The 22146-nt window shown below is 43.9% G+C and overlaps 1 protein-coding gene across 1 annotated transcript in view; it reads right to left on the bottom strand.

Annotated features, from left to right (window-relative positions):
* Positions 1 to 1227: 1227 nt before the first annotated feature.
* bmper (BMP binding endothelial regulator) overlaps positions 1228 to 22146 on the bottom strand; it is a 34718-nt gene continuing 13799 nt past the window's right edge. Inside the window, exons 3-16 of the mRNA XM_030071770.1 lie at positions 20590 to 20689; positions 18141 to 18223; positions 17629 to 17719; positions 17306 to 17388; positions 14794 to 14893; positions 13986 to 14095; positions 12912 to 13046; positions 12690 to 12794; positions 8268 to 8313; positions 7107 to 7270; positions 6332 to 6533; positions 4493 to 4835; positions 3315 to 3445; positions 1228 to 2791 (exon numbers count right to left, since the gene is read on the bottom strand). Of these exons, the coding sequence (XP_029927630.1) occupies positions 2610 to 2791; positions 3315 to 3445; positions 4493 to 4835; positions 6332 to 6533; positions 7107 to 7270; positions 8268 to 8313; positions 12690 to 12794; positions 12912 to 13046; positions 13986 to 14095; positions 14794 to 14893; positions 17306 to 17388; positions 17629 to 17719; positions 18141 to 18223; positions 20590 to 20689 (1875 nt within the window). The 3' untranslated portion in view covers positions 1228 to 2609. The remainder of the gene's footprint in view (positions 2792 to 3314; positions 3446 to 4492; positions 4836 to 6331; positions 6534 to 7106; positions 7271 to 8267; positions 8314 to 12689; positions 12795 to 12911; positions 13047 to 13985; positions 14096 to 14793; positions 14894 to 17305; positions 17389 to 17628; positions 17720 to 18140; positions 18224 to 20589; positions 20690 to 22146) is intronic.

The raw sequence follows: 22146 nt of genomic DNA, 5'->3' as shown, positions 1-22146 counted from the left end.
GTGGCCAACGGACAAAAAAAAACAAAAAAGAGTCCAATGTCCTACCCTGGTATTCCCTCTGGCATCTGCAGCGCTCTGTGATTTCTGACCCACTTCTGCTGTCACATGGACTCTGTTGTGTTTGGTGCTTTAGTCGTCATGTGCGTCATTAGTGCTGCGTCCATGTGAAACGTGTCTCTACAGATTTGAAGTGTATTAAAGGTGTGAAAATGCATTTCAGATGCTTGCTGTCTTTTTTTCTCCGTCGTACACTGAGCATGATCGGTACGTGTATGAAGACGTTCCAAAGACAGATGGACGTGTTGTCTGACGGTGCCTTTTACCTGATCAGTCTTTGTAAGGTCGCAGACATTTACCGCTTTACATTTTCATCGGTTTGATGGTCTGAGAGGACCGACTGCGATGAAAATAGAAACAGCTTTGCGCCTGACTTCTGAGTTTCCGTGGTAATAAGAGTTGTCGGCTGGTTTAAGTAATGGACGGGTTTGCAGAGACACTGAACAGCCATCACCAACTTTTTTTTCCAACTTAAGACGCTGGGAAAAAAAAAAAAAAAACATGCACACACACAGTTAACTCGTGGGGAAAATTTTTCTCCTCCTCCTCTGTAAAGGCAGTTTAAAATGTTCTCGTCGGCTGCTAAATCCAACAGGGAAGCCGGCAGCCATCTTCATTAAATTTTTAAATTTCTAAATTTCAAATCTAAATTTATTAGATTTCCGACGCTTTGTTTGAGCATAAAAGCTGCAGCGCCTGCCGACTTATAACCATAAAACAGCCGTAAGGAAGGTCGTGTTTGTCTGTGTATTTGTTCATCCGTCCACTTTCTTTAAATCTGATGGGCAGATTGCTGTGAAAAGCACTTTCATGCTCCTCAGAGGATGAATCCTGTCTGTTTTGGTGATCTCATGACCTTTCCTCTAACGGCACCCTCAGACCCAACATTTAAATGTAATAGATGGATTACAGAGTAATTTTCTGAGTGTGCTCATGCTCCCCATTAAAATGAACCCTTTAAGATTCTCCCTTTAATGCCACCCCCAGGCCAGAGAGTCAGATTTGATATCTCTCACATTATTGGTAGGATTGCCATGAAATTTGAAGAGCACATTCACGCTCCCCTCAGAGAGAACCTTGTTAATTTTGGTAACTTCATGATCTTTTCCTGACTCTCCATCCTCAGGTCAAAATGAACAAAGCCCATTCATTAAAGTCCCATGTGCTCCTAGTTTGCCTGTACATGCACACACACCCTAAAATTTTACTGCATATAATTCAAAGATATCTAATTGATGATGCAGATGGAACAAACTTTTTTCAAGTTTCAGTGAAAAGCAAAAGGCCGTAAAATTGAATTATTGTCTGATTAGTGAACTTGAATTTGGAACGGGCGACTGCTAAAACCCCTGCAAAAGAAGAAACCACAGTCTACCACGATTGGCTTCTTTTGCCTTTTTGCATTCTCCTCCCACCTCGTTTCAACAAGCCAAAGAGAAAAGACAGCGTCCAAAGTGAAATTTGATAAAAGATTATATTGCTGGTCTTAAATAATTACTCAGAGTCAAGTTAAACGTATGCTTGGATGAACACCTTCAGTTTGATACTAACCACAACAACCTGTACATGGAGCATTAACACAATACAGTACTTTTTCCCTGCGATGGTGCAACAACTGAGTCACATTTGGGCATTTCTCTTCAAACAGTAACACAAAAGTACACAACAAATACATAAATAGCTTTTTTTTCCCTTTAAATCATTTATAACGCAATTATTATATTTATGATTCTGGCTCTTGCTACGACATATCATTTGACCGATATATAAATTAACAATATCAACAACAAATAATAATAATAATTATGACAATAATAATAATACAAAAGCTGTCTGTCTTTCATATAAATCTGGCTAGTTTACAGTATGAAATGACCCTATGGGAGAGAGAGAACAAGGGCACTTTGACAGTTTCTCCATGTTGAATCTCCCCGTTACAGATGCAGATGTTTCCCAGGTCAGAGTCTTTATATTTATGGTAACTGAGAGAGATCTGGGCGCCACGTTGGCTCTAATAAGTCCATCGGCCCACCTCTTATTTTTCCTGAGGGTCCACGGTAGCTTCAACGTTCCTCAGATGGGGCGTTCAAAGTGACTCGACCTCAAAGTCTCAACATCGGGCCCCTGAGTTTTGTTTTTTGTTTGTTTTTTTTTTCTCCTGGAAATAATTCCTACCTCTACAAGACTAAAATGAGCTTCCCCTGCGATAGTGAACGATGCTGTGGCAACGCGTGGTGGCACAAGAGGCGTGAAAATGCTGGAAAATGTTGGCCAGGATGCAAAGGGCATCCGCCTCCAACGCCTGTCCTTGAGGTTTCCCTTCAGTCCATCGCCAGAGTTTGTATCTGCTACGTGAAGTTCAGCCAGCCAACATGCTCCCTGGGGAATTTATGGACCCTGAGTACCTTGTTGCATCGGATCTGTAAACTTCAGATCCGATCCGTTTACCTTCCCGTCTCTCGTCATTCCTTTCCTCGGCTATTCTGGCCCCTGATATTGCCGCTTGGTGACCCCCTCCAGCCCCCCTGCCCTCCCGCCCGGGGTCACAAGGGTCACCGTCCAGGACAGGATGTGGGTTTGATGCAGCGGCCCTGGAACAGCACCAGGTTGGCGGGGCAGTGGCAGCCGGCCACGCAGGGCTTGTGGCACGGCCCGATCTCGTTCCAGTTGTCGCAGGTTTTGGTGCAGCCCGGCCCGCAGGTGTCGTACACGGCACCGTGTTTGCACTGGGTCGCTGATGGGAGGGGACGTGAGGAGACGGGGGGGGGGGGGTGAAAAGAGGAAGTTAGCTTTGAAGAAATAACCAATCAGTTATGAAGCTGTCTAGAAAAAATTGGCGAGGCACGATGGACTCCTGAATGCTCTTACATAACCTAAGAGCTAGTGCTGAGAATATGGATAAATTATGGTGAAAGTTAAAAAGCTGTTACAGCATAATTAACATAAAAATAAACACACACAGAGCATGATAAACTAAAATGAATAGACACTGATGTTGCACGGTGAGAAGCTATGAAAGGTCACATATAGGTGGATATACCATTGGAAGATACGAATAAAGTTAAATTTCAGATGCAATTCAAACATTCAAGATCAAAATCATCAAATTCAATATCTACTTTTGGGTATGTCCCCTCTGTTTCCCCCATAACTTCCACCTAGCAGAGTCAGGATTGTCCCCGTCTCTCTGACCCTGCAGCGATTGGCCGGAACTCTCTGACGGAGCCCTGTGATTGGTCACTTGTGCCGTCACTCACCCATGCAAGCGGTGTCAGGCCTCCAGAGGACGGGCACGCCCTCCCTCTCGCAGGCTCGGCTGTAGGCGATGAAGGACTCGCAGTAGCAGTTCTTGTGGACGGGACACTCACACATGTCAGTCACACACGACCTACACACAGCAGGAGAGGAAGGAATACAGACTTCATCAATACTGCAAGTAATCAACTGAACTGAACCGAACATGCAACATGAGGCCGTTTTGATCATCCCTCACTTTTACAAAGAGACGGTTTAGGGTTGGGTTTTAGGTTTAGAGTTAAGATTTTGGTTAGGATTACATTTATTTTGGGGTTAAAACATGGGCGTTAGGTTAGAGTTAGGGGAGGACAGGGTTAAACTTATATACAGTATGTGGTGGAGAGATGTCAAGGTCAGAGGTTAGAAAGCAAGATGACTAATGATACATGAAATAATAGCTTATTAAAATATTAACACCACATGTTAAAAAGAAAAAAGTGCAACTTTCAATCCAACTTTTAACTTTTAGCATTTTTGGATATGTTTATAGAGATGTTTTAAAATGATTTTGAATGTCTGACCCATTTACTACAATTTCCCCACAGTTTACTTTCCAACAAACCATTTATCAAATCATGTGGACGTACTAAAGATTTCACAACATAGAACCAAAATGTGAATGTTTAGTTGAAGCAGCCGCCTTATAATGTTCTGCTTCTGCGGCGAACAAAGTCCTCAACACTCAGAAACCACACAGCTGATGACTGGCTGTGGAATGCAAAATGTGTCCCCGCTTAGGGACTATTTTCCCTGGCGGAGGAGGAGGAGGAGGAGGAGGGAGCGTTTCAGTTTGGAAAAGTCCTGAAAAGCCAACAGTGCTGCTGCTTTTAGGAAAACTCATGTGGAGGACTTTATTGGGCTGATGGAAAACTGGAGTGAAGAAAGTGTGAAGGCTCTGAAAGTTCATGTTCATATCGTAGTGGAATGAATGGAAACCAGCGGCTGGAGGAAAGGGAGGAGGAATGATATGGCTGGTATATGGAATGATTTGTAATGGATTTTTTAACCTCAAGGTATCTTGAAATAATATATGAGTAGGAAGCGGAAAATAAGAATCACTGTTCTCCATGTTCTCCGCTGCAACAGTGGATCAGGAGCAGGTTTGGCTCTGTTTGGACCTCAGATTTACTTTTCTAACCTGTAGAAGGGGGAGAAGTCGACGACGCGGTGACACTTCTGAAACTCCCACGACTTGATCTTCTGGCACTCTCTGTGGGCGCGGAACTTCACCTTGACGCTGCCGGGGCACAGGAAGGACGTCGGCCGGCGGGACGGGGGCTGCTGGGAGCAAACCTCGTTGCCGTCGACTCGCCACGACTCGGCGAACTCGTCCACGTCGAACTTGAACTGCCCGTCGCCTCCCATTGTGTCGTCGCGCTTGTGGCCGTTGTAGTTGCCGCAGAGGCCGCAAAGGCGACCCCGCAGGTGAGGGGCGGCCACCACCTCCACGAAGCTGTCGCCGTCCCACGTGATCTCCAGACCTGGAATTAAAGTCTGCCTTTAATGCTTGGAGGTAATTCCTTTACCTGGTATCTTTTTTGTTTCCTTTGCCAATGTTTGATCAATCCAAACTCTGGTCTCTGCAAAACTTATGTCCATAATGCCATTAGATGATTTAGTCCCACAGAAAACCACCACTGATGCTTCTAAGAGACTAAACAGGCTTACATTTTGAATTGTGGTTAAGTATTCTGGCTGTGATTCACTTTGGAAAATAAAACAGTATAACTAATGGCATGCTGAACATGAACATTTGCATTTTGGGCGCTCAAAATGCCACCAAGAGCACCAACAGGATTAGGATACAAATAATAGTGAATAATCTGCTCAGCGAATAATCCACCAAATGACTCTAATGAAGCTAAGTGGTGCAAATCTGTAAACGTTAAGGTGCTGTACTGACATTAATAAGTGGAAATTAAAGTTCCAAAAATTAACTTTATCTGCAAGGCAGTTTCAAGAGGCGATGACGTGTAGCTGGTCAAAAAAATTAAGTTCAGCGAAAATCACTAATCACTAATCTGATGTCTAAATCAAATTATTACAATGTTACAGTTAAAGGCGCATTTATGCTCCCTTTACACACAAAAATAAATACATCTGTTTCAAACGATGTTGGCATGGATGTTCATCACTAAAACCACTAGAGGGCAGTGCACAGTGCAAAGCTTCTGACAACAACAAACACAGCGACGGTGGAGGTCTGTGAGGTCATTAAACACATCATCACAGGAGGACGGTGGTCTCTGAGGTCATTAAACACATCACCATGGTCTGCGAGGTCATTAAACACATCATCACAGGAGGATGGTGATCTGTGAGGTCAGTGAACACATCACCATGGTCTGCGAGGTCATTAAACACATCATCACAGGAGGATGGTGATCTGTGAGGTCATTAAACACATCACCATGGTCTGCGAGGTCATTAAACACATCATCACAGGAGGATGGTGGTCTGTGAGGTCATTGAACACATCACCATGGTCTGTGAGGTCATTAAACACATCATCACAGGAAGACGGTGGTCTGTGAGGTCATTGAACACATCACCATGGTCTTCGAGGCCATTAAACACATCACCATGGTCTGCGAGGTCATTAAACACATCACCATGGTCTTCGAGGTCATTAAACACATCACCATGGTCTGTGAGGTCATTAAACACATCACCACAGGAGGATGGTGGTCTGTGAGGTCATTGAACACATCACCATGGTCTTCGAGGTCATTGAACACATCACCATGGTCTGTGAGGTCATTAAACACATCACCATGGTCTGTGAGGTCATTAAACACATCACCATGGTCTGTGAGGTCATTAAACACATCACCACAGGAGGACGCACTATTCTTTTCTCTAATATGACACATTTTTCAGTTTGCTCATGGACTGGTCTTGAACCATCGCTCCCAGAAGGCGTCTTGCCTCCCCGGCCCGTTCAGGTCCAGCTCGTGTGTTTTCATGGTGCGCTGACCTGCGATGGTGGTGAGTTTGAGCAGGTATCCGTCCAGGTCGATGTGCACCCCGGGGCCGTGGTAGGGCAGGGCGATGCGGGTGCCGTTCCTCCGGACCGTCAGGTGCTGGTGGAGGCTGAGACTCAAAGTGCCCAGCTTCAGCTCCACAGACTGGGTCCAGGAGAAGGAGCGAGTCCGCCGGGCGTCGTTCTTCACCAGGACCTGGAGGAGGTCAGGGGCACTCACGTTAGATTATGTGACAGAAACAGAAAAAAAGGAAACATTAAGATTTAAGTTCACATATCAGTGCACCTGAGGTTAAAACAAGCCCAATTTCAAAAGAAACATGGAACAATGAAAACACACAAGAGGTGAAAATTTACTTAAGGCTTTTGTAATTTAGTTTTGTTAGTTTGTATTAGTATTGTATAAGTATACCTTAGTTTAGTTATTTTCACATAAATGATAAAACAGGAGAAAATGGATAACATTATGTATTTATGAACATGAAGAGGTTGAAAAATGTACTTTGGTTTTTAAGTTTTCAGTTGAGTTTTCTCTCCTTTAGTTTACCCAATTTATGCATCTAAATGATACAGAAAAGAAAAAAGAGACAAAATGTGTTCATGTGCAGATGAGATTAAAAAACAGTTAAAAAAAAAAACCTTCTAAAATAAAAGTACCAACTCAAAATGAATGTTAAAATGAAAAGGCAGAGATCAAATGGCTTGATAAGCAAAAAACAATTTATTAAGTTAATCTGAGCCATAACGACTCCCCCGCCTCCCGTCCCACCGTGAAGCTGGAGTCTGGGTTGTTGACGTTGTTCCACTGGCCTCCAGAGGGGGCGCCGCCGCAGTCTCGGGTCAGCACGTACTGGCAGGTCCCCTGGAAGTTAAAGGTGCGGCCGTCGAAGGTGTTGTAGTGGGGGTCGCCGAAGACTGTACACACACCTGGTTCTGCAGGGAGAGAGAGAGAGAGAGAGAGAGAGAGAGAGAGAGAGAGAGAGAGAGAGAGAGAGAGGGAGAGAGAGAGAGAGAGAGAGAGGGAGAGAGAGAGAGAGAGAGAGAGACGGGGAGGGAGTTAAATATAGAAATGTGTGAGACAGTGAACTGCATGAGTATGGAAGACATTGTAAAACTTTATTAGGAGTTTTTTGTTCACTGTGTGGAGGAAATTAAAGGAATAGTTCACCAAAAACAATATCAGACGTGGCGGTTTCAAAAACTGCAGCCATTTCTGATCGGGGATTTTAACAAAGAGCCGCAAAGAGGAGATGAAGAGCTGCGTCTCGAACTCGCTTCATGTCTTCATGCAGCGAAATCCAACCCTCACCTCTCCCTTTGTATGTTCACTACATCCAGTTTCAGTTCAGTTTCAGTTTCTTTATTTACCTTGATGCCGGAAAAACAACAATCACAAGACACAAGGTCTATACACAGCAAAAAAAGAGAAGTGATTAAAAGAAAAAAAAGATACAAAAAAAAAGAGAAACAACAAAAAGGCTCGAGGAGGGACAGGAGGAAGCGTAGCTTATCTGTATCCTGCCCCCCTTTTCCAAATACAAGATTACATTCCTCAATGTCGTGTGTCCACAAAAATGTGAGTACAAAGGTACAAAATAGCCTATATATCCCAAAACAATGTAATTATTGCTGCTAAATAAACTAGTTTTTGAATATTTCTCATGTGCTCATCTGCTTACTCATTGGCTGCACTGACTGAATCATCAGCCAATGAGTGAGCAGAGCTCCTGGCCAATGAACAAGCTGCAGGCACGAGTTCAGCAGGATAAAGTGTATTAAATGACCGGCGGTGCATTAACACGCAAAGTGAAAGTGATCCGCTCCACCCAGCTCGCTGTCTGTCGCAGGCCTTACCTCATACAAAACAGATCATTTTTGGGTGAAATATTCCTTTAAAGGGGAAGCGGAGGTCAGAGAATAACTTACTCACTTTCAGTGCAAACTGGACAGCAGCCGGTCCTGTTCAGGATCTTATTCTGCAGGAGACAGAAGACAGACACACACAGATTGTTAGAGGGATTAGACAGATTAAACACTAACTAGCAGATTAGCAGGCGGTGGTGACGTGGTGATGAAAACAGAGGAAATCTTAAAAAAAAAAAAAAAAAAAAAAAGCTTGTCCTCCTCAATTTAAAATATGCAGCACTTTTGAAAATCGATACCTGAAAAATAAACATATTTTAAGGTGGAATGACTTGTAGTGAATCTGTATTGACCTTCAGGTGCAGCGAGTAAAGATGCAGATGGAGCGCTCCTTCATTAATCTGCCTGCTGATTTAGTGACTGATTGGTTTGATAATGATAACAGTGTCTCTGTATGAAGTGCTCCACTGATCCATTTGCCACGCCGGCTGAACCGCGATGTAATTACCCAGATAGCAAAATACAGTGATTCAATGTTGAATTTTGGTCAAATTGGTTATTTTTGGTTGAGGTTGATAAATCTATGTTGATTCAATGTTTAATTACAGCTACCATTTCAACATTTGAAAAAATGTTGTTGAATCAGCATTGTATAGATGCTGGTTTTTCAATGTTGAAATGTCAACATTAAATAGACATGGTTTCAATGTGTGGTATGCTGCGCGTCTGTGCCCCCGCCCCCCACCCCCGCAGGGGTAGGCGTGCCGTGGGAAGCTCGCGAGACCTGCTCTCTCCTGAGACTGCAGGAGACCCAAAAGAGTAAAGTGGGGCGGCACAGTGGTGCAGTGGTTAGCACTGTCGCCTCACAGTGAGAAGGTCCTGGGTTCGATTCCCACTCCGGTTTCCTCCCACCGTCCAAAGACATGCAGGTTAGGTGAATTGGAGAAGCTAAATTGCCCCTAGGTGTGACTGTGTGTGTGAATGTCAGTGTTTGTCTGTCTGTCCTGCGATGGACTGGCGACCTGTCCAGGGTGTTTCACTGCCTTCGCCCTATGAGCGCTGGGATTGGCTCCAGCACCCCCTAGTGAGGATAAGCGGTTTAGAAGATGAATGAAGAGTAAAGTGATTATTTTGGGCTTGAATGAGGCGTATTTAAAACCTACAGATGAAGGTTGAAAAGTGATGTAATGGTCCTTTAATAATAACATTGTTGCAATGGAGAATCAATGTAATTTCAATGCATTTATAGAGGAATCAATATTGATTCAATGTTCGGATTGATTGACAATTCTACATTATTTCAATCTTGAACATAATGTAGTTGAATAAATATTGAATCAATGTTGAGACTGATTGAAAATTCAACATGATTTCAATGTTGATCATAACGAGCACTTTCAATGTTATTTTCAACGTCTGACATCAACGTTGATTCAATCTTAAGCCATGACCATATCTCAATGTTGATTCAATGCATTTTTGCTTCCAGGTTTCATTATTCTGATGCAGCAGCACCTGAATGCAGCGCTGGTTAGCGGCTATCTTAGAAAAACTCAGATGTCAGACTTTCTCACTGGCACTTGAATGCAGCAAAATCGCAGTGGCTAAAAGCAGAGGTCACCTAATGGCCAAAGTCTGACCAGCTGATCTTTGTGTCTGTTTTTTTTTTTTTTTTTTTTTTAAATATCCTCATAACAAAAAACTGCCAAACAGGAATGGAAACAAAAACGTAAAACAAAACAAAACAAACCTTGTTATAAATTATAAAAAATATCCAGACGGAGCTGAAATCAAACGAAGGCAGAAACAGAAGCAGGTTCCCGTTTTGACAAGTTCACAGTCAAACCAGGACAAGCTCAAAAACACACGGAGCTCTGTGTAACAGGACACTCTGCGTGTGTGTGTGTGTGTGTGTGTGTGTGTGTGTGTGTGTGTGTGGGTGTACATAAGGGGTGGATGGCATATGTTTCAACTTCCATCAGAAGTGCACATCAGAGGACTCTTTCACACACCTACTTTTTGTTGCCTCAGGGAACCCCTTTACTCACACACACACACACACACACACACACACACACACCACTCGTCTGTCAACACATACAGACACTCTACACACACACTTCTGTGTCCTAACCTCAACACAAAGGGCACTCTTTCTTTGAAGAGGGCTGCCTTTTGAGAGAGATGAGAAACACACACGCACACACACACACACACACACACACACACACACACAGATTGGCTTTCAGGGGCCTAAATATAGGGAACCTCTTCTTTGCTGTCACTCAAACGTCACACAGACAAAAGGCTGTTGGGAGACACTCTGTCTCCAGCGGGACACACACTCTGCGACCCGCCGCTGACCGCAGCATGACGACATGGGAGCAGGTACAGTGTGTGTGTGTGTGTGTGTGTGTGGGACAGTGAGGGTTTGTGGTGCAGTGACCTCTGTGTGAGAAAGGCGACTCACACTGATGGACGCATGCTATGATAACCTGGGACAGGTGTGTGTGTGTGTGTGTGTGTGTGTGTGTGAGTGTGTGCATGCGTGTGTGTACGCCTGTGAGTGCATGTTTCATGACCGCTTGACAGATGGGGGCAACATTAATTTGTGACCTTACAATGGCCTCTCATTGTGAAATTGTATGACAGGTGTGTGTGTGTGTGTGTGTGTGTGTGTGTGTGAGACGGTGTCATGATGTCTCCTGAATTTAGCATGAAGACCACCAGAGTGCCAGGTGTAACATTCATTTATCTCCACTGACACAAAACGTTTCATGATGCGTTCAGGTCACGTCAGATTATCGTAAAAATGAGCGTCTGATTGGAAGAAGCTTCTCTCTGCTGAGCCCCGCCCTCGCCTCGCCCCGCCTCGCAGCCCGACCTGACCGTAAACAACAGGTGAGGGCTTGTTTAACCGCTGGAAGCGTGTGAAACGACTCGGTGACCGCCAGCGCCCGGCGGAATGCCAGGAATCCACTCCATCAGCCGCCAGACGACCCCGACGACAGGTGAACGCCGCGCCAACGCCAACGCCGCCAGGCCGCGCCGAAACCTCGTTCATTTATTAAAACAAAACGCAGCTCCTGACTGCACCTCGGAGACCTCATGGAGGCAGAGAGACAGGCCTGGAAAACCCTGGAAAACCCTGGAAAGTCTCGGGAAATTCAAGGTTCAGTCCTGCCTAAGAGTCTTTGAGCAGGAACCGAGATTGTAATGGAGAAAAAAAAACAGTTTATCTGCATTTTTAGTGCTTAAATACAGGAAATTTATGACATAAACTCATAGACAACACAGTGAGTGGTGTCAAAGCATTCACAGGAAGATGATTTTTCTTAAACATCTTATTAATAAATTAAAAAAAAACAAATGTTTTTAATATTTATCTGTTGTAACCTTTTAACTTCCATCGATCTAAACTCTCCCACCGTCCCGTCCGCACAAAAAAGTAGAAGTAAATAATAAGTGCATAATAAATAAATGTGTTTTGGGGGAAAAATAATAATGAATAAAAGTTTGATTGAGGTCTCATGGGAAAAAATGTTTGTGTTTTTTGCTTTCTGATGCTCAAATGTCATAGTTTACGTAGTTTCTTCACTGTAACTAAATATCCTTAAAAAAAAAAAAAGGTTGTAAAAACGATTATTTTTATTTATTTATTCATTTCTTTATTTTTTCATTAGAGCTTTGAGCCAGAAGAGCTCTGAGTCTGAGGAGGTTCTTAAAAAGTCAACAAATCATGTCGTCTAACGGTTTCCGAGGAATCTTCTCTCCTAGTAACTGAAGAAAATGATTTTTAATAACATTTTTTTCACACTCAGCTGTTCTCCCTGCCTTGTCAGGACAGACCTCGGTGTGTTGGTTTGGGCTGATTTTCTGTTTTTCAGGTCAAACGGTTGAAATCGGGTGAATCGGTTACGGCCGCTCAAGCCGGTAAATCAGGGCAGGGCTGTCGCTGCGAGGCGTCACGCGTGTGGAGCGAAAAGCATGCGGTTCGTCACGGACTGTAAAGTAAAGTGTGACAGTCAGACAGAGAGGAAGGCATGACGAGGCTCGGAGGTGCAGAGCGCTGAGACAGAGGACAAACCTGGTGACAAATCACATTTACATTTTAAAGCTTTAAAAGTTTTTTTTAAAGTTTGAAACAGGTGAATTCACTCGAAAAATGTGGGGAAAAAAGGTGATGAGCAAATTAGAAAAAAAAAAGAATAATTACTAGAAAAAATACCACCCCAAAAAATTAAAAAAAAAAAAAAAACTTAAATTAGCAAAAAAAAAAAAATTCCATGAAAAATAACTATTAACAATATATATTTAAATGTCATTAAAAAAACACCCTTTAAAAGCATTAAATATGTCCTGCTGGATAATGTGGGTCTAGTTTAATATTTCTGAAGAAAGTTATAAAAATGAGTTTCCTGCCACCAACCAGAGACGACAGTGAGCGTGAGGATGTGAGCTGTGATTGGCCGGTGGGCCTGTCACTCACCGCGGGGCAGCTGCTGATTGGCACACACTGTTTGGGCCGGCACTCGATGTTTCCCTTGACGCAGGCGCACAGCGAGCAGTTGGCCGACGACCACATGTCGCCTTCCTGCAGGGGAGGGGCACATCAGTCACTCAGCCATCAGCTTTCCAACACATCCAGCTTTTTGTCATCATTCATTCATTCATTCATTCATTTAGTCATTCATGTGTGTGGCGTTCTCACCCTGTAGATCTTGTTGCGCACTCGGCAGTACTTCACCTCCTCCACCTTCACGTACGACAGGCACTCCGCGCAGCAGTGGTCGCCGTGGCAACTCCCCGGCTGCGAGCACCGCCTCCTGCACACCACCGTGGAATCCTGGGAAGGTAGAGGAGCCGGCGGAGGCATGGTGGGAGGGAGAGAGGGAGGGAGGGAGGGGGCAAAGGTCAACAGGCCAGTCAGATGTAGGTCACATAACAGAGGTGAGGCGGACAGGTGGGGTTTATCATATAAGGACAGTGAAGACCACGGTGAGGGAGAACTGTAACATTTGAATAATAAAATAAAAGTGTAAAAAGGTTTTTACACTCGCATGAGGTGGGAAAACTTTGTTTCAGTGAGGAAATTATACAATGAGTAGTAATGGAGACATTTTTGTGGATTCAATAATGATGTGACTGTGTTTGGAGTTCCCATTAACTGGCGCATTAGCATATTACCAAACACACACTTCCTTTGTTTTCATCCTCAAACAGCGTGGCCAACATTGGCTGGCACAAACAAGCAATAATAATTTAAGCAACGCTAGTAATTTTTTTTTGTCATGGATGTAGTGTTCTCTGCATTTTAGTTTTGCCAAATAAAAAAAAATGTTTGGCAGTTGGATTGAAACTCGTCTACAGGAAAAAAATAACTTTTCAAATGCATCTTTCTGTTTATAGTGGTCGTTACGTTCTAAAAATAACCCGCAATAGGCGAAATCCGCGAAGTAGTCAGCTTTATTTTTTACAATTATTCTAGATGTTTTAAGGCTGTAAACCCCCTCACTACACACTTTATACACTTTTCTCAGACAGGCGTTAACATTTTCTCACTTTTCTCTCTTGTTTAAACTCTTAAAATTCAAACCTTCGTAGAAAAATAAGGACGCAGAACACAATGCGCTGTAAAAAAAAAAAAAAAAAAAAATCTACACTGTATCTACAGTCACAACAAACAGGCCACAGATCTGAAAAATCATGCAGTGAGGACTGAAAAAATAAATCTGTGGGTTAGTGACCGAGGTGAAGGAGGAGCGTTTGATACGCGGGCCGGTACCTTGCAGGTGCAGGTGGTGCAGTTGTCGTGCTTGAAGGAGGTGCCGTTCTCGTAGACCTCGCTGTGGAACAAACAGCTTCCCAGCGTCAGATCAAACACTTTCCTCTGGCCTGGAGAGGAAAGATCAACAGGGAATGAAGATCACTGGAAAAGTGGTGATGCTTCCTGCTTCTTTAGCTGGTATCAGTCCTTGTCTGAACCTCATACAGCCTCATACAGAGCAGGGCAGGAGTAACCAGCCTAGCCTGCCTTGATCAGACATTTTTTTTAACGATAAAACTGAAATATTCTGTGCTTGCAACAAATAAATGAACCTGAGCATATAATCTGTATCACAGCAGCCACAAAAGTCTCCACTAGAAAAAAAACACAGTAAAACTTCCTGCTCTTCTATTCTGAAAAAATCTAATCTAATCTTCAGTGATAAACTTTAATTTGTCTTCAAAACAGGTAAAAAAAAATCATCCCACTTGTTTCCAATGCTAATCAACTTGTTTCCAAAATTTTCTTGAATCAAGCTTCATTTTCTTGATCCTAGTGGCTAATCTGCGTTATTCTGCCTTGTTTCAACAGATTTATACGTATTCTCAGAAAGAAAAAAAAACATGAAACTGCGTTGAGAACAAGTGGGATTAAATCATCTCATCTCACTGGCAGGTTATTTTTAGAAGAAAAATAAGATTTGAACACTGAAGCTGAGACTAAATGATGAGTTGAGATGCAGATTATTTTTCGAGGTGCATGAAAGATGGATGCTTCAAACTGAACTGTGCCCGTGTGTGAGGACGTGCACGTGTCGGGCGTTTACCCAGGCATCTGGGACAGCACTGGCCCGAGGGCGTGTGGGTGAGGTGGGCGGGGCAGGACAGGACGGGACACACCTCCCTCATACACAGAGTCCGCCCTCCCTGGAAAACAAACAGCAACAAAACACAGTTTAACAGCCGTTACTCGATATCTTTACTCTTTCATTAGATCCCCATTAACTGCCTGCTGCTCCTCCTGTTCTGATAAAGTGAAGAGATTTTTTTTATTGTTTGGTTTGGAGAAAACAAAAGCTCTGATCTAAACTAGGATCCAGCAGGAAACATGATGCTTTAATTTTCACCCTGAAAAAACAAGGAGTTCTGTGTCTGGATTAATAAACTTTATGCAGAAATAAGAGGCTCGGTGTTAAAATGGAGAAGTCGTTAAGAGGTGTGGTTATCCTTATTATACATTTATGTGCATTTATGTAACTTCCAGAAAACTTAAACTTATCTATTCCTCTTTTAGCTGGGACCCCCCATAATGTTCTCAAGGACCCCTGGGGGTCCGCAGGCTCCACTTTGAGACGCACTGGGCTAGTTTACACTGTTACGATGTATCACATTTGGTGTTTTGTGTAGAAAAGCTTCTTCTGCAAAGTAACAAGTAATGCCAGCTGTCAGATGAATATTTTGTGTGTGTGTGTGTGTGTGTGTGTGTTCATTCCCTATTAACAAGCCTGCAGGTCGCCTCAGTTGGGTGCCAATGTGTTAATGGTTGTGATGTGTTTATGGACGTCCCTCAAGGGTTTGTTTATGAAAGAGGGAGGAAAAAAGAGATGAACGCAGGGAGAGAGAGAGAGAGAGAGAGAGAGAGAGAGAGAGAGAGAGAGAGAGAGAGAGAGAGAGAGAGAGAGAGAGAAAGGAATATGAGGGAAAGTAGGAAATAAAAGAGGAAGCAGGATGTTGTTTCAGCCAGAAAACTCCAAGGCAAAGTTGTCTTGGAGGACGGCGGCTCCACAGAGAGCAGAGGGGCTGGAGGCTGGAGGCCGGAGGCTGCAGGCTGGAGGCTGCAGGCTGGAGGCTGCAGGCTGCAGGCTGGAGGCTGCAGGCTGCAGGCTGCAGGCTGCAGGCTGGAGGATGCAGGCTGGAGGCTGGAGGCTGCAGGCTGGAGGCTGCAGGCTGCAGGCTGGAGGGCTGGAGGCTGCAGGCTGCAGCCTGGAGGCTGGAGGCTGGAGCCTGGAGGCTGGAGGCTGGAGGCTGCAGGTGTGGCAACATTCATGGGAGCTGATGCTGCGCTCATGTCAAAGGAAGCTGGAGAGTGAGGCGGCGTCTTGTTTTGACAGCGCTCTCAGGAATACGTCACCCAGCTGTCGAGTGTGAGCACCAGCTGATGAGCGTGAGCGTGCGCAGGTCGCATAAAGTTTGATCAGTTTATGGGAACAAAACTGATCAGTTCAGCCGCTTCTCTGCTGCACGAAGCCACAGGGACAGACAGAGGACGAGCTGGTCCATTAGCTGACCTGTCTGTGAAACACCGACTGGAAACCATTCCCTGCAGCCCGGCTGACACCAGCTACAGGAGCGGCTAAGCCACAAACCGATTGTTGATGTGGAGTGACGTCCTGTCTGAGTCTGCGTCCGGTCCATCACGACTCGGGCCGACGGTTCAGTTTGTGAGGGGAAGACGTTTCATTTCCACTCTGTGTTGTGACAGCCTCTGGTTTTGCCTCGTGCTCAGATTTCAGCGGGCGGCAGATCAGAGGCCAGACACACACAGCTGCTCCTGCATGAGGCTGCTTCCCAAAATAATTTCATTTAGAAAGTTTTCAGCACAAGCTCCCTGGTTTGGGATGAGCTGAACATTTGAATAAAGAGCCAAAACTTCTCCTTCCTTTCCTTTTCACTGGCGTTTGTCAAAGTCGCATATCAACTCTTGACTCTTTGACTCTTTCCCTCTGTTCAAATCTAGACTCAAAACTCATCTGTTTAAAACTGCATACTCTCTGTAATTGCACTGTTTTCCATTCTATTTTAGTTAGTCTTTTACCTGTGTTTTTATTGCTTGTTTCATCTTTTGTAAAGTGTCCTTGAGCGTTTTTGAAAGGCGCTTATAAATAAAATGTATTATTATTATTATTATTATTATTAACTCTATTTTAACAGAAATGGCCGCAGTGTTTGGCACCTTCATTCTTCACGAGGTATGAGAATAAAAACTGAAATTAAAAACTTTTCATTGGACATTCTGGAAAAGTCAGGGCGAGTCAGTGATGAATAAATTTGCTGGAGCACCTGCAGCTACTTTAAAAGCAACCACAAACTGCGGCAGGTGTGTCTTGCTCTTTGAATGTGTCAGCGTGGATGTTACAGATCATTTTGCACCGATGTATTTGATGTATTTGTTGCGGTGTAATCTGCCTGATCTGACACAGGAGGAGTAATCTGAGATTATATCCACATGTGTTGCCACTGGCCACCACTAGGAGGCCGACATGAATGTTTTGTCCCCCAGTATCTATGTGTGAGTGTGAGTGTGTGTGTGTGTGTGTGTGTGTGTGTGTGCTCTCTCACAGTGCAGGTGCATTTAATGCAGGGTTTGCCCTCCGGACTGAACTCCTCCTTCTCCTTGTACAGTCGGCCTTCAAAGATGCAGCCTGCAGGAGAAACACATGACAGCCTGTTCTCAGCCGGCAAACAGACACAGCGCGAGCAAAGATGGGAGGACTTCTGCTCGGAAACACAACATCTGACGCTCCAAAAAGTGACATTAGTGACTACAGACGGCCTGACAGCGCCACATCACACCGAATCAAATTCAGCTGTGCCATGTGAATGTTTTTTGAGGGGTGACAGATCTGTTTAGCAGGTGTGTGCAGGTGATGTCCCGTACTCACTGGGGCAGGTCGGGCAGCATTTCTTCGGGTGGTTCTTTGGGTTCTTGCAGTGGACGACACACTGCGCTTCCGCCTCGGTGATGACACCTTCCTGTCCCGACCAGGAAGCAAACCATTCTCTCAGTTTCATCATCGGGAAAACTTTCATTTTTACAGTCACAGTCATCTCTCCTCTCCCTCCCGTCCTCGTTCTTCCTGTCTTTCTTCTTCCTTCCTCCCCTACACTCTCCTTTCTTTCTTTCCTTTCTTTCCTCCTTCACACCAAATCCTTTCTCCCCTTCCTTCCTTGTTTCCTCCCTTCCTTTCCTTGCTTCCTAAACCTCTCTCTCTCCGTCTCACAGCGGCTTGTTTCTTTAAGCTCAGACATCACAGCTTTCCAGATGACGTCAGAGCTGAAACAACTGCTCGCTTCACTTCAGATCCACTGACACAACAGGAACATGCCATTCTCTGTTCACACACACACACACGCACGCACACACACACACACACACACACACACACACACTGACCTGGCAGCGTCTAGTGATGCAGGGTTTGGTCGCGCTGGTCCAGGATACTGAGCTGTTATAGGATCTTCCATCCAACTGGCAACCTGAGAGAGAGAGAGAGAGAGAGAGAGAGTGAGAGAGAGAGAGAGAAGAGGTTGTGTGTTTGATTATCTCTTTTTGAAAAATGATACAAAGTTTTGTCCGACACGTCACCACAGACACTTCTGTGAATTTCCTCTGATTCGTATAATAAAGGACAAAAGGTTTCTGCAGGTTAGATGTTGAGTCTTTATAGAACCTATTGTGTGATTTTGTAATACTGTACACAATATGTTACTAACTACAAATGTATTCAATGTCTCACAAACAAATAATGTCCACACGGCTGACATGCTGCCACTCTGCTGTGTGTGCGTCACATATCAGAGAGATTTACTCAAAGTAACACGGTGTACCTTTACAGTGCATTTTCACAGGCTGAGGTATATTTTTTTATGATATATTTGCACATATACTGTATGCATATGTTCAAATCAGTGTATAAAATGTACAGCAACATTTCACTTTGCATGCACAGTTAGGTTGTGTACTTACCTGTGTACTTACACACAGATAAGTACACTGTTGTGCACTAATACTGAGGTGAATACAGTAGAGGAAAGGACATTGTACATTTAGACCCCACCAGACACACACACACACACACACACACAGTCTGTATATCAAGTGTTACACAACACCAGGTCTAAAACATCCCACCACCCCCCCGCCCACCCACCCAAACCCACTCAGCACTAAATTAATAGCCTATTCATTTCAGCCTGTCCCATTTACAGTAAGTGGACTGAGATCCATACAATGAAACCTAATCACACCTATTGATCTGCTTTCCTCACTGTAAGCCAACGCCACAGACAGAAACCCTGCCAGAGGCACGTCGGGACAGAGACAGGGACCAGCACAACAGAACAGAATAGAATAGAATAGAATAGAATAGAATAGAATAGAATAGAATAGGATACTGTGACTCTACAACAAGTAAATTTTAACAACTACTCCCCATCTTTCATTGTAGCCTCAGGCTATTTTCATAATCTATTTTTTTTTATAAATAAGTTATATTCATGTGTATATATATATATATATATATATTTATATATATATATATATATATATATATATATATATATTACTTTTTACAATATTCAGCAACATAGCAGCGTTATACGTGCATCGTAAGTGCATTAAAAACCCAAGGATAACTACTTTTATTATTTATTATTTATTTTATAACTTTTAATCATGTGATCACAGAGTATGATGTAATAATAAAGTCACTGGAGAGCATTTTACGGGGGTTGGACACTGTTTGGAGCAAATCTGTAGCTAATTAAGTGATGTCAAGTTTTATGTGATTTTCTGATGTCTGATGATTCTAATGTAAAAAAAAAAAAAAAAAAAAAAGTTGATCTCTGTGTGCAGTTGCCTGTATTGTAAATTATTCCTATTTTACTTTTTTAGGTGAACTATACTGCATAATGTATTTATGATATGTGTGTGATTGTGAATTGATTGTTTGATTAATTGATAATACAGATATTAACACACTAGAGTGAAGTGTTTGTACAGTGAATTGTTCCCATTACACAGATGTGTGTGTGTGTGTGTGTGTGTGTGTGTGTGTGTGTGTGTGTGTGTGTGTGTGTGTGAATTCAGGACGTATGCTGATATGGGCTGCAGACGCTGGGAGCAGCGGGCTCCTAAATTTGGTCGCGGCGGCGGATGTAACCGCAGGCCAGCCACACAATAGAAAACTAACACGGGTTGCCATGGCGACGCGGGGCTTTCCGCAGCCCACTTGAACGGGTTCCACCTCTGTTAACGAAGTGCCGCGTCGTAAAACGCCGGACCGCAAACAAAAGGGCCGCGCCCCTGCTGTGAGGTAAGCGGTGTGTGTGTGTGTGTGTGTGTGTGTGTAACCCCAGCCTGCACTCGTCACTTAGATTTCTTTACCAGTATTAGTTTTTCTTATGAATGACATGTTGCGCTGGTTATTTATGTGCATTATTTTATGTGCTCGTTAAGTTTTTCTTTGTATTTTGATGCTGTAACTTCATCTGATCTTCACATCAGCTGGACTCAGACGAGGCTTTGGCTCATAAAAGTGACTTTATTTCTGTGGCCTGTAAACCCAACAGTGAACCACTACCAGCAGCCGCACTGTCTGCACACACTGCAGCTGGGTGTGTGTGTGTGTGTGTGTGTGCGTGTGTGTGAACATGTAAATGGAGGTAGGTTGCATCGCTGTTTGTGTCACTCTGAGAAAATCTAGACAGCAGATTTGATTGATTCTGCACTAATTGAGGCTCACTGCTAACATGTCATGTGATAGTAGAAATGATTCATCAATTAATTAAACAAAATAATAAATCCAACGGCCAGAGAGAGCTGTTATTATATCCTGTCTTACCTTTACACCTCTCACAGCAGGCGCCGGTCTGCTTCACCACCAGAGCGCACTCTTCTGACACCAGAGGACATTTCTCCTGCTTACAGTCAGCCTTCCCCTCCTGCAGAGAGGAGGAGGAGGAGGAGGAGGAGGGATGAAGATGAAGAGTGAGGAGAGTGATAGGATGAAGAGAAAGAGAGAGGAGAGAGAGAAATATCCACAGGAGACAGCTGGTCAGTTGAGGCAGAAACACAAATCATTTCCAACATAAATAACACCATCATCAGCATATTAACATTATCGCCCTTTGACTTTATTCTTATTTATTTCTTATATCGCTTTGATTTGTCTTTTAAAATCTGTTGCTGCAGAACCCCAGCTGACAAGAATTGTTTTATTGTGTAGTTTAATCAAGAAGCATACATTGTGCTCAGGTCAAATAAATGAGTTTACAGGTGCAACGTTTCAATTTGACCACCAAGCATCTCAGACTTCACCGTGTGTGTGACCCTACAATACACACAACCCGGCCACTGTTATCCAGATACATCACTGTGACTGCACACATTTCTAACATGGTTGGTCTCACTGAGAATGGAAACTCTGAGCCATCGCTCCAACCGTCGCTTGGAGTCATTTTCCATCCTGAAGATCTACTTGTCTGGTTAAACAGTGAAAACAGTCGGTGCGTTTTGGGATCTCCCAGCTGCCGGCCGGTGGAGAAACAACAGGTTAACGCTCTGCACTTCTCTCAGTTTGGTGAAAGCCCAAACAAACCGCTAACAACGTCCAAACCTCATCTTTCACACTTCCAAACCGCCGTGGTGGCGCACGTCAGAGCTCGCCCACTCCTTCTCGGTCCAGTTTTAATCCTCCTGGCCTCCACACCCTGTGTTTGCAAGGCCAGCCTCAGCCATGGTGTGGGTTTTTACACACTGCCTGAGCTCATATTATATGTTGCTGGGTGAGATCTTGCAGGCCAAGCGTGAGTTTGAATGCATGACAGAGCAGATGCAGCAGGCGATCAGTGAAAACAGGTGAGATTCGAAATGATTCGCTGTTGGCAGTTCTGCGAGGTCCGAATTTACAATTTATGAATTTGGAGGTTTCACAAATCTAATTCAACCTATCACCTGTGATGGCAGCCCGATGATCTCGGTGACACACTTGTTGTCATGGTTCAACCTTTGTTCTAACACCCAACCTTGGTTTGTACTGGTTTAATAGCATGAAGGCTAGCTACATCACAATAATATACCACCTTTCATTTCAGTTGCACTTTTTCCACGTGCTGGTTTTTAATTGGCTCTACTCAGTTTGACTCGCCACATGACGATGACGCCCGTCTTATGAGTGTGTTGACTTGTTTTTCAACCAGTGTGTTAATTTCTAAAACAAACAAAAAAATCAACATCAACTCCAAATGGCTGCTTCACATGGACAATGTTAGCGTAACTACGAGATTATTACGATGGAAGTTTCAACAGTATCGCCTTGATATTTCCAGCTCAGTTTCAGAGCTGCTCAATTTCTTTCTGACCAATGAAGGATGACGATGCCAGTCCATATCAGCTGCGG

Source organism: Myripristis murdjan, chromosome 16 (assembly GCF_902150065.1).
Source record: "Myripristis murdjan chromosome 16, fMyrMur1.1, whole genome shotgun sequence".
In the NCBI taxonomy this organism is placed as follows: Eukaryota; Metazoa; Chordata; class Actinopteri; order Holocentriformes; family Holocentridae; genus Myripristis; species Myripristis murdjan.
Note: the sequence above shows the minus strand (reverse complement) of the source record. Positions and strands in the feature narration are given on the sequence as shown.